Source organism: Sclerotinia sclerotiorum, genomic scaffold (genome assembly GCF_000146945.2).
Source record: "Sclerotinia sclerotiorum 1980 UF-70 scaffold_6 genomic scaffold, whole genome shotgun sequence".
NCBI classification, from domain to species: domain Eukaryota; kingdom Fungi; phylum Ascomycota; class Leotiomycetes; order Helotiales; family Sclerotiniaceae; genus Sclerotinia; species Sclerotinia sclerotiorum.
In genome coordinates this window covers 1,687,069-1,699,888 of record NW_001820830.1, presented here as the reverse complement: position 1 = coordinate 1,699,888, position 12,820 = coordinate 1,687,069, and the positions used below count along the sequence as shown (strand labels likewise).

The 12,820-nt window shown below is 40.3% G+C and overlaps 6 protein-coding genes across 6 annotated transcripts; 1 reads left to right on the top strand and 5 right to left on the bottom strand.

Moving 5' to 3' along the window:
- Positions 1-1,792: 1,792 nt before the first annotated feature.
- On the bottom strand, positions 1,793-2,038 carry SS1G_05473 (predicted protein; the record flags this gene model as incomplete). The annotated part of the gene is made up of 2 exons (XM_001593995.1): positions 1,793-1,935; positions 2,032-2,038. The coding sequence occupies 2 exons, from the start codon at positions 2,036-2,038 to the stop codon at positions 1,793-1,795; spliced, it is 150 nt and encodes a 49-aa protein (XP_001594045.1).
- Positions 2,039-2,559: 521 nt separating this feature from the next.
- SS1G_05472 (predicted protein) lies at positions 2,560-3,224 on the bottom strand (the record flags this gene model as incomplete). The annotated part of the gene is made up of 2 exons (XM_001593994.1): positions 2,560-2,732; positions 3,200-3,224. The coding sequence occupies 2 exons, from the start codon at positions 3,222-3,224 to the stop codon at positions 2,560-2,562; spliced, it is 198 nt and encodes a 65-aa protein (XP_001594044.1).
- Positions 3,225-3,483: 259 nt separating this feature from the next.
- On the bottom strand, positions 3,484-4,173 carry SS1G_05471 (predicted protein; the record flags this gene model as incomplete). The annotated part of the gene is made up of 2 exons (XM_001593993.1): positions 3,484-3,560; positions 4,011-4,173. The coding sequence occupies 2 exons, from the start codon at positions 4,171-4,173 to the stop codon at positions 3,484-3,486; spliced, it is 240 nt and encodes a 79-aa protein (XP_001594043.1).
- A 2,925-nt stretch (positions 4,174-7,098) lies between these two features.
- On the bottom strand, positions 7,099-8,166 carry SS1G_05470 (hypothetical protein; the record flags this gene model as incomplete). The annotated part of the gene is made up of 1 exon (XM_001593992.1): positions 7,099-8,166. The coding sequence occupies one exon, from the start codon at positions 8,164-8,166 to the stop codon at positions 7,099-7,101; it is 1,068 nt and encodes a 355-aa protein (XP_001594042.1).
- A 72-nt stretch (positions 8,167-8,238) lies between these two features.
- Positions 8,239-9,032, bottom strand: SS1G_05469 (predicted protein; the record flags this gene model as incomplete). Its single annotated transcript, XM_001593991.1, has 3 exons — positions 8,239-8,279; positions 8,476-8,496; positions 8,849-9,032. The coding sequence occupies 3 exons, from the start codon at positions 9,030-9,032 to the stop codon at positions 8,239-8,241; spliced, it is 246 nt and encodes an 81-aa protein (XP_001594041.1).
- Positions 9,033-10,134: 1,102 nt separating this feature from the next.
- On the top strand, positions 10,135-11,090 carry SS1G_05468 (ornithine decarboxylase antizyme; the record flags this gene model as incomplete). The annotated part of the gene is made up of 3 exons (XM_001593990.1): positions 10,135-10,283; positions 10,362-10,829; positions 10,883-11,090. The coding sequence occupies 3 exons, from the start codon at positions 10,135-10,137 to the stop codon at positions 11,088-11,090; spliced, it is 825 nt and encodes a 274-aa protein (XP_001594040.1).
- Positions 11,091-12,820: the final 1,730 nt, after the last annotated feature.

Sequence of the window (12,820 nt, the reverse complement as noted above, 5' to 3'; positions counted from 1 at the left end):
CTCTCCTGATGCACTCAATATATCAAGCAAATGCTTGAGAATTAGTTAATATGATGGAATGGGGAAGGGTAGAAGGGATGTTTCGTGAATGCGACCGGTGCAATATCAAGATTCTTCTCTTTTTTTTCTTCGTTCAGGGAAACGAGGTAAAATCAAATCTGATTGCAATCACTGGAGATAACTCTGGTGACACAGAAAAAGGCTCTCTCAAAAGGAAATGATAGTACAAGATTGCAGTAATACTGCTATTGTGATGTTCTTCTTTCTTTCTCTTTCTTTGAAGCTGCCGCTTTCCTCCACAAGACCAAACAATTGCACCACCAAGACGATCCACTCTGCTCTCTCTTTGTATGATTCTTTTCCTCCAAATGAATATTTCCTTCCACAGCTTCTTTCCCAACAGTATTATCTTCCCGATCGTGATATTCTTTTTGATACGAAACCGCGGAGTCGTAGAGGTGTGGTTGTGTCAATTGCGTGTGTCGTATTTACAATGGATGAAAAGTTGTTGATGGATCGAAGATGAAATGAAAAGAAAGAGTTTGGGGCGAAGGTGACAAACTCTTTGTGTTGAACCTGAATGACTTTGACACTAGGTAATTATCGTAGAGGCGCTAGTGTGAATGCGGTTTACCTCATCTTAAAAAAACGTGTTGATAAGCTAGCGAGCCTTGATGGCTCAAATTATCACGTGATAGCCTCGGTACTTGGATTACCTGAGGTATTACTTACTTCATCCTCACGGTTTGAGTGGATTGGCTAGAGAAGGAATGGAGAGAGTATCTCAAGTACTAGTCTACTATCTCGTAAGGAAAGCACAACAGAAGTCTGCTCATACTTTTGTTAATCTGATTTCCATTACCTTACGGTAGCAGCGAATCAGTAAAGATCCTATTTTTAAAACTATAGCTTATTCAAATTATAGAACGGGATCTTTAGCGTATAGCAAGATTTAGTGTGAATAGCTTCATATTGGTGTAAATGGTATGATCCTGTGTTTTCCGATTTCGGAATTCAACCTCCCTTCCCTTCCCCTCCTTCCTATTTCAGACGAAGGGGAGATTTATCGTGCAGAAGGGCTAGTTGCTTACTGTCAAGGTTTCCGTCATTCTTTTCAAACCCAAAGATACTACGGAATCCTCGAGGGCTCTACTCTGTTGGTTGCAGAGGTGTTTCGGATCAGCATAACAATAATATGGTGAATTTATTTTTGCAACATGGGCAGGAGACTCGGCATAAATGTGAAGTTCCCATATCATATTGTTAAATGCACCAAAAAGAAAGGAGATAAATCCTAGGTGAAACAGACGACTCATTGTGTTCGATTTTGTCCCTTCTAATATCTCTACTTCTACTCCCCATTTTTACCAACTTCCGCCCACCACCCACCACCTGCCAGACTCCATCAATGGACCCTCATCAAATTTTGAACAAGCTCAGAGCTTCCAGTTGAAATATGTCCATTCTCATATGGGGACAATGGCTGTTGAACCCGACGATAAACCCTAACCGACTGCCCCAGACTTACCAGGGTCGTATATCTTCTCTTCACTGCCTTTCTCCCTGCTATTCTCTTTGATCCACCTTCCACCTTTTCTACCAACTCCAATTCTATCTATTCTTCTACTCTACGGTGCCTAGCAACGTTTCTCTCATGGCTCTTCTCTTCTCTTTCTACAGTCGATACAGAGCTTAGCACAATCATTTTTGGGGCTCTGGTTCACACACTATGCCTCTAAGACCTTCCCTCTGCATCTGGGCGCACAGCTTCTTGCCACCTCAATGCAGGATTTTATCTGCTTGACAATCTTGCAGCTGCGAGATTGTCCAACAGTTGAATATTCTCATATTTCTTTGGCTCACAAAATGGATGTCGCGAAGGAATAATTTCTGTTGCTTTTGAAAATGCCAAACTCCGACTGGATGCAACAGAACCTGAAATCGCTTCTCTACAATGATTAGAGTCGAACAGCTTATGCTCAGAGGCCAAAGTTTTCGAATCTGATTTAAGTTGCGATTATCGCTTCTTACAGTCCATATTTTCTCGCAACTCGGTGCGTGTGTTAGCACCCATGATGCTACAAAGGAAAGTCTTTGCTCCCGGGGGCTTTCGTCGTTTTCGGGAATAGTAGTGGAAGATTTCAACTTGCTGGACACTAGCTCGAGCTCCCAATGATTGCGCGGATCGTTGTAAGCAATATGAAAATGATGCGTTTTTAAAACAAATGGTTGGAAGTATCCATCCAAGAGTAATAGCACTAGCGCGAGATTAAACAGCCATCAAAATGACCAAAACCTTGCAAAATCCACTGGCCTTAGATTCATGCCGCGACGCTCAAAAGGAATGGAAATTTTTATTCATCTCAACCTAAAATTGCACATTCATTTTGAAATTGGCTCGAGTATCTACATCTCAGCAACCATATCAATCACACACCAATTCTTCAGTTGAAGATCGTCTTTTTTCCGGAGAGAGTCAAGTTTTATCGATACGAGTGGACTACCGACTTATTGCTGGCCTCTTTCATCTTCAATGCTCTTCCTTTCTCTCCTCCGCCTCTACACATGTCCCTCATCTCGCCATAGCATGTCGGTCGTGTTCTTAAGAGCTACGACCACTACCGTCATCCCAGCCACTGCAATCACATTGCAATTCAGGATACTGGTATGCTTGGGTAACGAAACTGTTATTATAACCTGCGGGATAAATTTGTAGAAAGGTATAACCGAACCTAATCCGGCCCAGCTTCTCTCACCTGTTTTCACGGTTAGGTTTACTGTATCCCTGATAGCTGTCATTTTTTCCGTCAGCAAATCATTTAGCATAAACATATCAGGAGAAAGAAAATGGAGGAGTAACTGCGTATTTCATCATCGTCTACCATATTCTTTTATCTGCACAACTACCACTTTTCTTTTCTGGCCTGTCCAGTGCACCCGTTATCTTCCTCACAACATAAAGCGCTCACCTCTGTTCATCGGCTCTGCCAACTAATCCTTGCACGCCAAAGCGTTCATGGCTAACTCCTTCTAGCCTATATATCCACAATGAGGCTTTGATGCTTAAGTGAAGCACATAACCAATGTCGAAATCTCTTTAGTGCGCCTCAAAAAAAAAAGGTTCGGGATTTTGTACAACTCAGCAGCCGATTGATCTTTCAGTGCTAGTTGGCATCAAGTATAACAGGTCTCTTAGGACTAGCCTCGGCACAAGCACATGCCATGCTGTTTCCAAGACCTCGATTGTCCTGTTGTTGACCTCCTGGGATCTTGGCAGCATATGCATATATATTGCATGATGCATATAAGGAGCAAACAAAACTCAACTTTTAATTCATTCTTTCCTTTTTGGTATACTGTTTGTTTGCTTTCAATATTTTGATTTCAAAGCACTTTAATTCCGAAGGCTGAATACCTAACCTTATTCCTTCATTTTTGAATATATACTCGCAGCTTAACTGCTTAGCTAGAGAATCAATCAATTCAATCTGATGCTCTTTCTGGTCTCAAGAAACCCAATACCTGTTCTTTCTTTTCTTGCCGGTCACTTGTGGCCAGGACTGGGAGATGGCAATCAGCCGCCTCCCGTGTTTATTGAAAACCTTATATTTCGCAGTATTACCCCAAGTGATAAAAACAATATAGCTGCTTGACATAGCAGGTCCAGTGACGCCGCATGCCATGTCTTTCCTCAACGATGGTAGAGCTTGGGAGTCATATGAATTGATGATATTAAGATAGGGCTATTAAAGGCTAGGAGAGCGAATAAATTATTGCTCAAGTATGATATGAGTTCGTTGATGATCCTGGTATGCTAGCCTTTTCAATTCGTTTCTCTGCTTCGCTAAGCTCCCTTTTCGAAGGAGAGCAGGCCCAACACAAAAAGGTTAGGTGCCGTATATATGATCTCCTTTGGGTTTCTTAGTCATTGATGTGTGAATGGGGGCTTTCAGCGCACTCGCTATCTATCCATCTATCTATTTATTTGAATACCACATTTCGGAACATACAAACGCATCTTTCTAATTCCAACTTATTCCAATTTAATGTTAGCCATATCGTTCTCCCAGAAAACTGCTTATCCAAGCTCAGATATCCTTCAATAATCTTTTGAGCAAAGACACCCCTCAATCCACCATTCAAAGCTTCCTCTTCACTCTGTTCCTGTGCCATTATACCGTCACGGGTTGGAAATGAAAGTACCAAGTCGAGAGGGCGCTCAAATTTGAAGACTAGATGCGAGCATTCTTGCAATTAAGATACACCAAGGACTCCATTTTGAAAGTTAGTCTTTCAATGCATCACTATTCCGACTTTTTCCAAGCCCTCAGGGGTATCAATAGAGACTAAAGCTATTTTAAAATATACACGTGACCCTCACTTCAGCCTCAAAGTCCACAGTATATCACTTTTGTGGAAATTCTGACACTATGTAAGGAACTTACCTTATCTATCCTCAGCCGCCTCCTTAAAAATCAAGAGATTTAAGTTTGTGGTAGAAAAGTGTATGTTTTGATTTGAATTTATGAGAACACTCCAGGATTGGGAGTTAAACATGGCGGATTATTGTGAACTCTTTAAAGTATTTAAGGGCACCTATATGATTGAATGATGGTGATTGATTATGCATTCTTTGGATGGTGGTAGAAACAATGCTAGCAGCTGGTTTTTATCGAATTTTTTCTTAGGATAGCAATGTTATTTCCGGTTCTAGCAGCATTGGCTCTGAAAGCTGTAGCTGAGCGCTACTGTTATTTAATTGATTAATGATTGTATGATTGTATAGAGAGAGTTAGCATAGAGTTCTTTAATTTGGAAGGGGGTTAGATCCCGGAATCAGTTAAATATGAATCCAAGTGGAGCTGGTAAAATGTCATGATGACTTCGGATGTTGGAAAGGTTATGATGATGTACCTGGAAAGATTCCAAATTTCTATTGATACTTCGGCATGCATATCGACGATGGTTGTGATGGTATGGAGAAGAAAATACATCTGCAAAGGCGAATTAGTGATCAATAATTTAGTGATAATCAGAGAACTTATTAAAGCCATTCTCAAATTCTCCATATAAGAAAAACCACTTATGTCGTATGGTAGTGTACGCTGAAACGGCTACAGGAAATGCTAATCTATTTACCAAGATTGATAAAATACATAGTAGTATCAACAACCGATGTCAACAAGACTTATCCAAGTCTCCATCCTATCCTATAACTGCACCTCCGTCTAAGACGAAGAACCTATAACATCTCCACAAGATATCTTCCATATGCGTATATCCAATTCCATAAAAACTCTATTGTTCAAAACCATGCTGATCACCACATGGTTAACCTCTAAGCTCAGTAACCGTAAAGCCAGGATGGTGCATTTTAAACCACAAATATCTTCCTGATCATACATAGTCTCAAGATGGAATATACATACTATTAAGCTTCGAGGTAGTGTATAATCGTAACTTATCTATGGGTATTATATTCATGATTAGCAGTGCTGTATGTGGTAGACATGCGCTAAGACACTTTATAATCCGTATGTGATGGTTAGAATTGAGTTATTCTATCAGCTCATGGTATTTCTGAACAGCCAATTCCAAGGCAAATTGATATTTCAGAATGGTAGATTTAGACATCCTAGATTTGTTGTTCAGTATGAGTTCTAATTAGATCAAAAGAAAGAGTATGAAAATGGTTTACCAATAGCTTTATTAAAGAAGAATTAAGTATCAATATCGGCGTTGATAAATACACCTTCGTTCTCTGCTTGATGGCTCACAGAATCGAGTTTAAACATTGTTTGGTTAGCACCTACCATTACTGATGGAGCTTCATCCCAGGTATTGAGGAATCTTAGATACTTTGGTCTAATTATATATTCGTATATTCTTCCTCCTTTGGGTGAAGGTTAGTCGGTTAGAGACTATGCTCTCCCAAACAAAAGAAATGAAGGTTATGGTAGGGCCTTGAGATCGATTCCAAATAGATTCTCGAAGAAGTAGCAACAGCAGCGGTAAGAAGACGGAGACTATAGATATCGAAGACTTGACTTTGAACTCTTAACACACTGGATATATACACTGCCAGTGATCGGGGTATACATAAGTCGACTTCCATTTCATTACCCTTCAGCAAATTGCGAGGTTATTTAGGTAACCTTGTAGAATTAATTTAAATAAGAAAGTGATCATAACAGACCTGCCGACCTGGAGCTCATCTATCAATCACCAATCAACACTACAACATCATCTTACAGCTACACCACTAAAATCTCAAAAAAAATCTCGGACAACGGAGACTAGCATCTTGCTTAATACAAAATCTTCAACTCTTCGCTATAATCAAACACCTCCAATCCAGTATCCCAACCCATCTCCCCCTCAACTCCAAACCTACAACTTTCTTTCCTATTCATTACTATCCACTTTCCATTCTAGAATCTATCTAATCTAACCCTAGCATATAAAAAACAAACTCAATAGCGTTCAATTGGTAGTAATATTTAATATAATGGTATTTAATATAAATTGTATATTTATAAATTTTTTATAAAATATAAAATATCAGATATAACATTTCGAATATAACATTTCAAATATAACATTTCACTAATATTATAACCACCGCTTGCTTTCTGACTTGGGACTTGGGACATGGGAGTTTGTGAGTTTGTGAGTTTGTGAGTTCAGGTTAGAGTTGTAATGAATGATGTATAGATAGTGAGTGATGAATAAAGAGAAGAGAAGAGAAGAGTAATAAGAGCAAGATGAATAAGATAGATACTATGAATAAAATAAATACCATACACCTAAAGAATAAAATACTAAATACACAGATTCATAAGCCATGCCCGAACCATATAAGCAAGTTTCTCCCTCCCATTGAATAATAAATACCTCCTTCTATAATTTGTCCATCCATCCGTTATATACCCATCCTTCCTTCATAAATCATAACTCACATACTATCTCACAATATCCATATCCATATCCATATCCATGTCCATATCCATATCCATTCATCCGTTGCCAATATATTACCATCATCACACACTACTTCTCATTTTCCCTCCCCTCTGCTCCTCAACCACCCTCCTCCCCTCATAACCCCCCAACCCCACTATCCTTACTAGCCGCCCTCTCCCTCTCCATTTCCCTCTTCCTCCTATCAACCCTCCTAATCCTCCTCTTCTGCGCAATCTCGGCATCCCAAACCCCTGCAAAAAGTTCCTCACATTCATCTTCATCCTCCGAATCAAAGTACACCCATCCCTTTGCCTTTTCTTCTTCCTTCGTTAATACTTTTACCGCTGCTAATTCCCCGTCTTTACCAATTTTACCATTTTCTCCCTTACCTCCATTATTCCAATTTCCCATGTTTCCAGTCATCTCACTCTTCACCCCATCCTTCACATCCCCATCTTCACAATTATATTCCAAGCAATGCGGTACCGTATCATCATCTTCATACGTATTGAAAATTCCACATCTCTTCGTCTCCAGGATAAATTTTCCAATTTTGTATTTTTGGCCTAGTTCTCTCGCATCCACATATTTCCACCCCAGCAACGTGTTACAAATCATACAATTCACATCCGCGACTACATGATGACCTGTTAAGAGTTCTCTATTGACAGGTCTTCCAACTCGTATATTCGCGAGGTTTTTGGATCGGTCGTGTGCGGTGGGGGGAAAAGGGGGAATTACTGGAACCGGGACGGATGGAGGCGGTGCGACGAGATAGGCGCGTCCGTGGCGCCCAGTGAAACCTTTAGAGACGACTTGCGAAGCGTAGGAAAGGTGGGTAGAGCATGTTAGGCAGCGAATTGTCGAGGGGTGGGCACGAGTGAGATGGGATTGAGGAGATGAGGGAGAGGTAAGATTTTGAGGGGAGTAGGTGGATTCATTATTCCTGATTTCATTTTCGTCTGCGGTGGAAGAAGAAGAGATTGTGCGCTCAAGAAAAGTTTCAGATGTAGGCGATGCAGAGGGAGTATTGCTATAACTACTTGATGGTGAGTAGCTTGAACCTAGAATCGAAGTGCGCGTCTTTATATTGACTGATGGCGCGGCGCTGGAAGTAGGAGAAGAGGAGTGTTTGCGACGACGAAAGGGGAATGCGAATGAAGGGAGGAGGTAAGTTGGAAAAGTAAGACGATCGTTTGACATATTTGTGATGCTTGTCCTGCGAGCAATTTTTCAAATAATGTAATTTTTCATATGTAAGATCTTAGTTGTCAGTTAGGTGTAAGGTGTATCGTGCTTCCAGGTAGTATTATTGACTATTATCTGAAAATTGATATTAGAGAAATGAAATTCATGAATGTCATGAATGCGAACAGGAGGGGAATGAAGGAATTAAGTGAATAGGGAAAGAGCTAAAACATTGAACACAAAGAGTCGCGTGCGACAGTCTTGAAAGTGTCAAAGGTAAGACTCTTTGCGCAACGGAAATGGATGAATGATATGATCACTTACTATTATGCACCATAGAGAGACCTTGCGATTAGATATTAATGGTATTTGTATAGATGTGAAATCGATTGAGATAATCAGTTGGTAGATATTGGAGTATATCAGATGACAGATAAACAGATAGGAGAATCAACAATCTTCAAAAAGTCGAAAGGACAAAGAATCGAGGGGTAAAAAGGCGGTATTTCCAAGGACAAAGTTCAATTCATGGATTCTTGACATAGTGGGTGGATATTTCATGAATATCGTAAGCAAAAAGTAGTTTCCCCGATGTCGTAGGACAAGAAGGTAGTGTAGCACATTGACATGTGAAGTGAGATAGGATAGAGTCTAGACACTGATACCGACACCGACACCGATATTGACACTGACTTACTTAATTTAGTACGAGGGAGATCTTTGGATCTTGCACTTTTCTCATCCTGCACTCTTCTCCCACTTTCCTTGGGAATTAATTTATCTCGTATAGAAGCGAAAGCGAGCAGAGATAGATGTGTTGGCTTGTACACCGTTTTATGCATCCGCTTTGCGTGACGGTGATAGTAGTAGTAACTATCCATCTTGCTTATCGATAAGCTGATTCTCGGAATAACTTTTAGTCATCTCGTTGTTGGTAAATAAGAATCATGAAGGTTGTGTAGATCTTTTGAATTTTTTTGAGAACTTGATTGTACTGTCTACATATATATATTCTTTTTTACTATACGCAGGGATTGATACTCCTCTAAATGTTTTGCATGATCTACTAGAATACATACCGAATATACATACGGTTGGTAGTACAGGAAAGCTTATTATTATCCCTTCAAACTCTTTTATGCCGTCCCTTTGAAAATCAGCTGCCCCATTTTCGTAGGTACTAATGTAAGTCTAGACGCTTTTACTTGATATATTGATGGATGTGTAAGCAGACGAATCATAAATGCATTATATACCTAGGAGATAGGTTAGTTTGTATGTTGACCTTGATGAAGTGAAATATAATAGCATCAAAAGATATAATATTTGTGCTTTGGTTCCGAACAAGTAATACTCCTGTATAGAGGTACTCTTCAGGAGGGCTTTTCAATTAGCAGTTTGGGGTTGTATATATATATATATAGTTCTACACTTCTGCTAGGAAAACGCAGATACAACTCGACTCCGTGCATACATACATACATCAGGAGAAGGATGAAGGGTTAGCCTGGTAATAAAGAATAAAAGATGACTTGATCTTCAGGAGTACACAAATAGAGTTCATTCATTATTAATAACCAACATTCACTAAAAACAGACTGAATCCTCTCGAAATTTCTAGTTATATGATGCGATGATGGTTATGTTGCTTCATCATCCATTCTGATTGGTCAACTATATCACGTGGCTCATTTCTCAGGCGGGGAAATTACTTTTCGCTTTGTTAAGCCCACATTTGAAAGAAAAAGAGGTTCTCCCTCCAGTTACCGATCTTCAAAGTTACAACTCCGAGATCCCCTAAAAAGAATTAAAGAATCAATCTCACAACAAGTATCCCCAACTGGGATCCTTACAAATATCGAACCATCACATCTTTGCATCATCGTGTCATCCAACAAAGTTACTATCGCAATCAAATCATCAACTTCGATCTCAAATTATCCAAAAACCTCCACACCGCAAAACTGGCAATATTCGAGAACAATGGCTCCAAGTATGAAAAACAGTCATAGTAGTAGTAATTGTGGCGGCGAGGTAGTTGGCTCTCAAGCCAACGTCCTCGCCAGTTGCTACATCGTTGATTCTTCCGCTCGTCTTTCTGGATTCCACTACTCCACTACCGGCGCCGGCGGGTAAGTTTCCCCTTTTTCCGCTCGAAGAATCTCAACTTTACATAAAATATTAATATTTTTTTTTCCAACAGGGCAAAGTGGTATCCCTGAGGTCCGCTCAGGGTCAACTTCCCCTCCATCAAGTCCCCCTCTTGCGGCCTTGAGATCTGCCAACGAATTCGCGTTCATCAATAACTTATCGAAGAAACAAGATGCGCGAGGTAGAACTACAAGCCGCAAAGAGGGGGCAGCGTACGCCATCCGGGAAGAGTGTGAGAGACTCTTTTGCGAGAACATGAAAACCATTTTCCTTGGTGAAGAAGGAAGTGCTAGTAATGACTCAAACCTGATGGGTGCGGACACGTATTCAAGTCTTGACGATGATGTGGATACGCATAACAATTACTTTGGTAACGTCAAATCGGGCCATTCAATTGATGCTTGGTTCGAGATCTGGGATTATACTGGTGGATGCAGTTTTCGAGGATTTGTTGGCGGAAATGGAGATGAGAAAACACTTTTTGCATTCTTTGATGATTCGGTCATTGGAAGGGATTTAAAGCATGGGTAAGGATTATCTTTTTTTTGGTAACCATGATCTATTTTACTAATGGCTACAGACTCATGGCACTCATTGAACTCGCGGATGAAGTATTCGCAGTCTCGCAAGTGGTTGTTTGTGTCGATCGATCAATTCCTGATGGAGATAGGTCGGCGTTTCTCAAAAGTCTTCGTTGGGTTGGATTCGAATTGACAACCTTGGACATGTGGTCGTCTCAATTGGATACCACGAGTGATAAATGGTTATTGATGGGATTAGAAGTCTGAAAAGTAATTGAATGGATGAAAGGACTAGAGGGAAGACAAATAAGAGTGCTAGGTGGATATATTATTTAAAGGCGTACGGTTGTACAGGCACTTTTCTGCAAATATAAGCTGTTACTTGCTGGGGTTTGTGGCGTAGTACATGGTTTTCTTCATCATTTCATGGGAAGTTTGAGGAAGAGGATGGTAACAAGCACTTTTGTTGGTTGGAATTTCTCAGGGGTTTCATTTAATATGATATGAATAGGGCATGGGATTGATTACCTTTTCAACTCAACATAGATTGTCAAATATGAATGATTAGGCATACAAAAAGATGTACAAATTCATGGTGAAATATCTAGGCCTACGTGGGCCCGGAGTACATGTCCGGCCGCTATATTCCCATGGTGAAGCCTTGATGAGGCTGTAGAGGCGGGCCTTTGTACTCCCTCTTCGTAAGCAATAGATATCTGTCGTGGCATGTGGCGAGTTGGAAGGAAGAAAGGAAGATGGAAAGAGAGGGAGGGAGGCGAATTGCTGTGGATGTATGGTAAGCAGATATCTAGGTAGAAGAGGTTATGAGGCTTGTTTCGGATTTATGGGGTTTGATGGTGTTTTGTTTTGGGAAGAGTGTTTGGGGGGGGGGTGGGGGGTTGGGGTTGATATGAAAATGATAGGGATGGAGATGAAGATGATGAGGATGAGGATATTAGGATGAGGATGGAGATATAGAGAGGGTTTGGAGAAGGAGAAAGGTATAGCTAGATAATAGGTACCCACCTAGGTAGTGAATGGAACGAAAAGAATGATATATGGATTTTGGTGTGGTTTTTATGTAATTGATAGATGTGTTCGATTTGGTATTATTTTTTATTTTTATGGTTTGGGGAGATGTTTTATATACCTGTCCTGGTATTTGTTATGTTTATGTTTATGTTTTATTAGGTAGGTGTGCTTATTGGCATGTAGTTGGTTGGTTGCCTAGTAAGAGGTGAGGATATTGGATGTTGGAGACTCTTGGATATCTGTTGTGATTCTCGGCCAAGAGGAAGTGAGTAAGGTTAAGGTACGTAGGAATTGATAGGTAGATATGTATTGGATGGATATTTATGAGGTAGGTGTGTATATACTTGTACGACCTCGGTCGGTATATTTATAAGTTGTTGTATTATTTTCTACTCGGTCATCATTCTTGTACAGAGCAGTGCAGTGCAGAGTGAAATGAATACCTACCTACCTACATAGAATGAATGGCCTTATCCTTGTGAGAATAGAACCAATTAACTCGTCCTACTTCCGGGATTCACTCAGCTGGATTATTTGGAATTGTTTGATATCGAATGAGATTGATTGACCTTGTGATGGTAATGTAGATACGATGTTTAAATGCATGTAACTCTACTTAGTCCTTACTGTGAGCTGCCGACGCCCACGACAGTAAGAGTCTACTAGAGTCTTCGTCATTTATCACCGATTGTGCTTACTCGTACGGAGATCCTCTGTGTGTACTAGTGGGAAACCTTATGAGATAGCTCCTAGGACCTAGCACCTATGTGAATTTCCCCTCATTTTGACATCGACACAAATCAAAAAGTAGGGCGTCACGTCGAATGTTGGTGGTAGGTAGTAGGTTGGTACGTATTCGATAGATACCGATTACTTGCCTATCGCTGTTTGCTGCCATTCAATAAACTATTAAGAGGGTTTTGAAGCGAGAACGTTGATGAAGAAGGAGAAGAGTCTTCTACTCT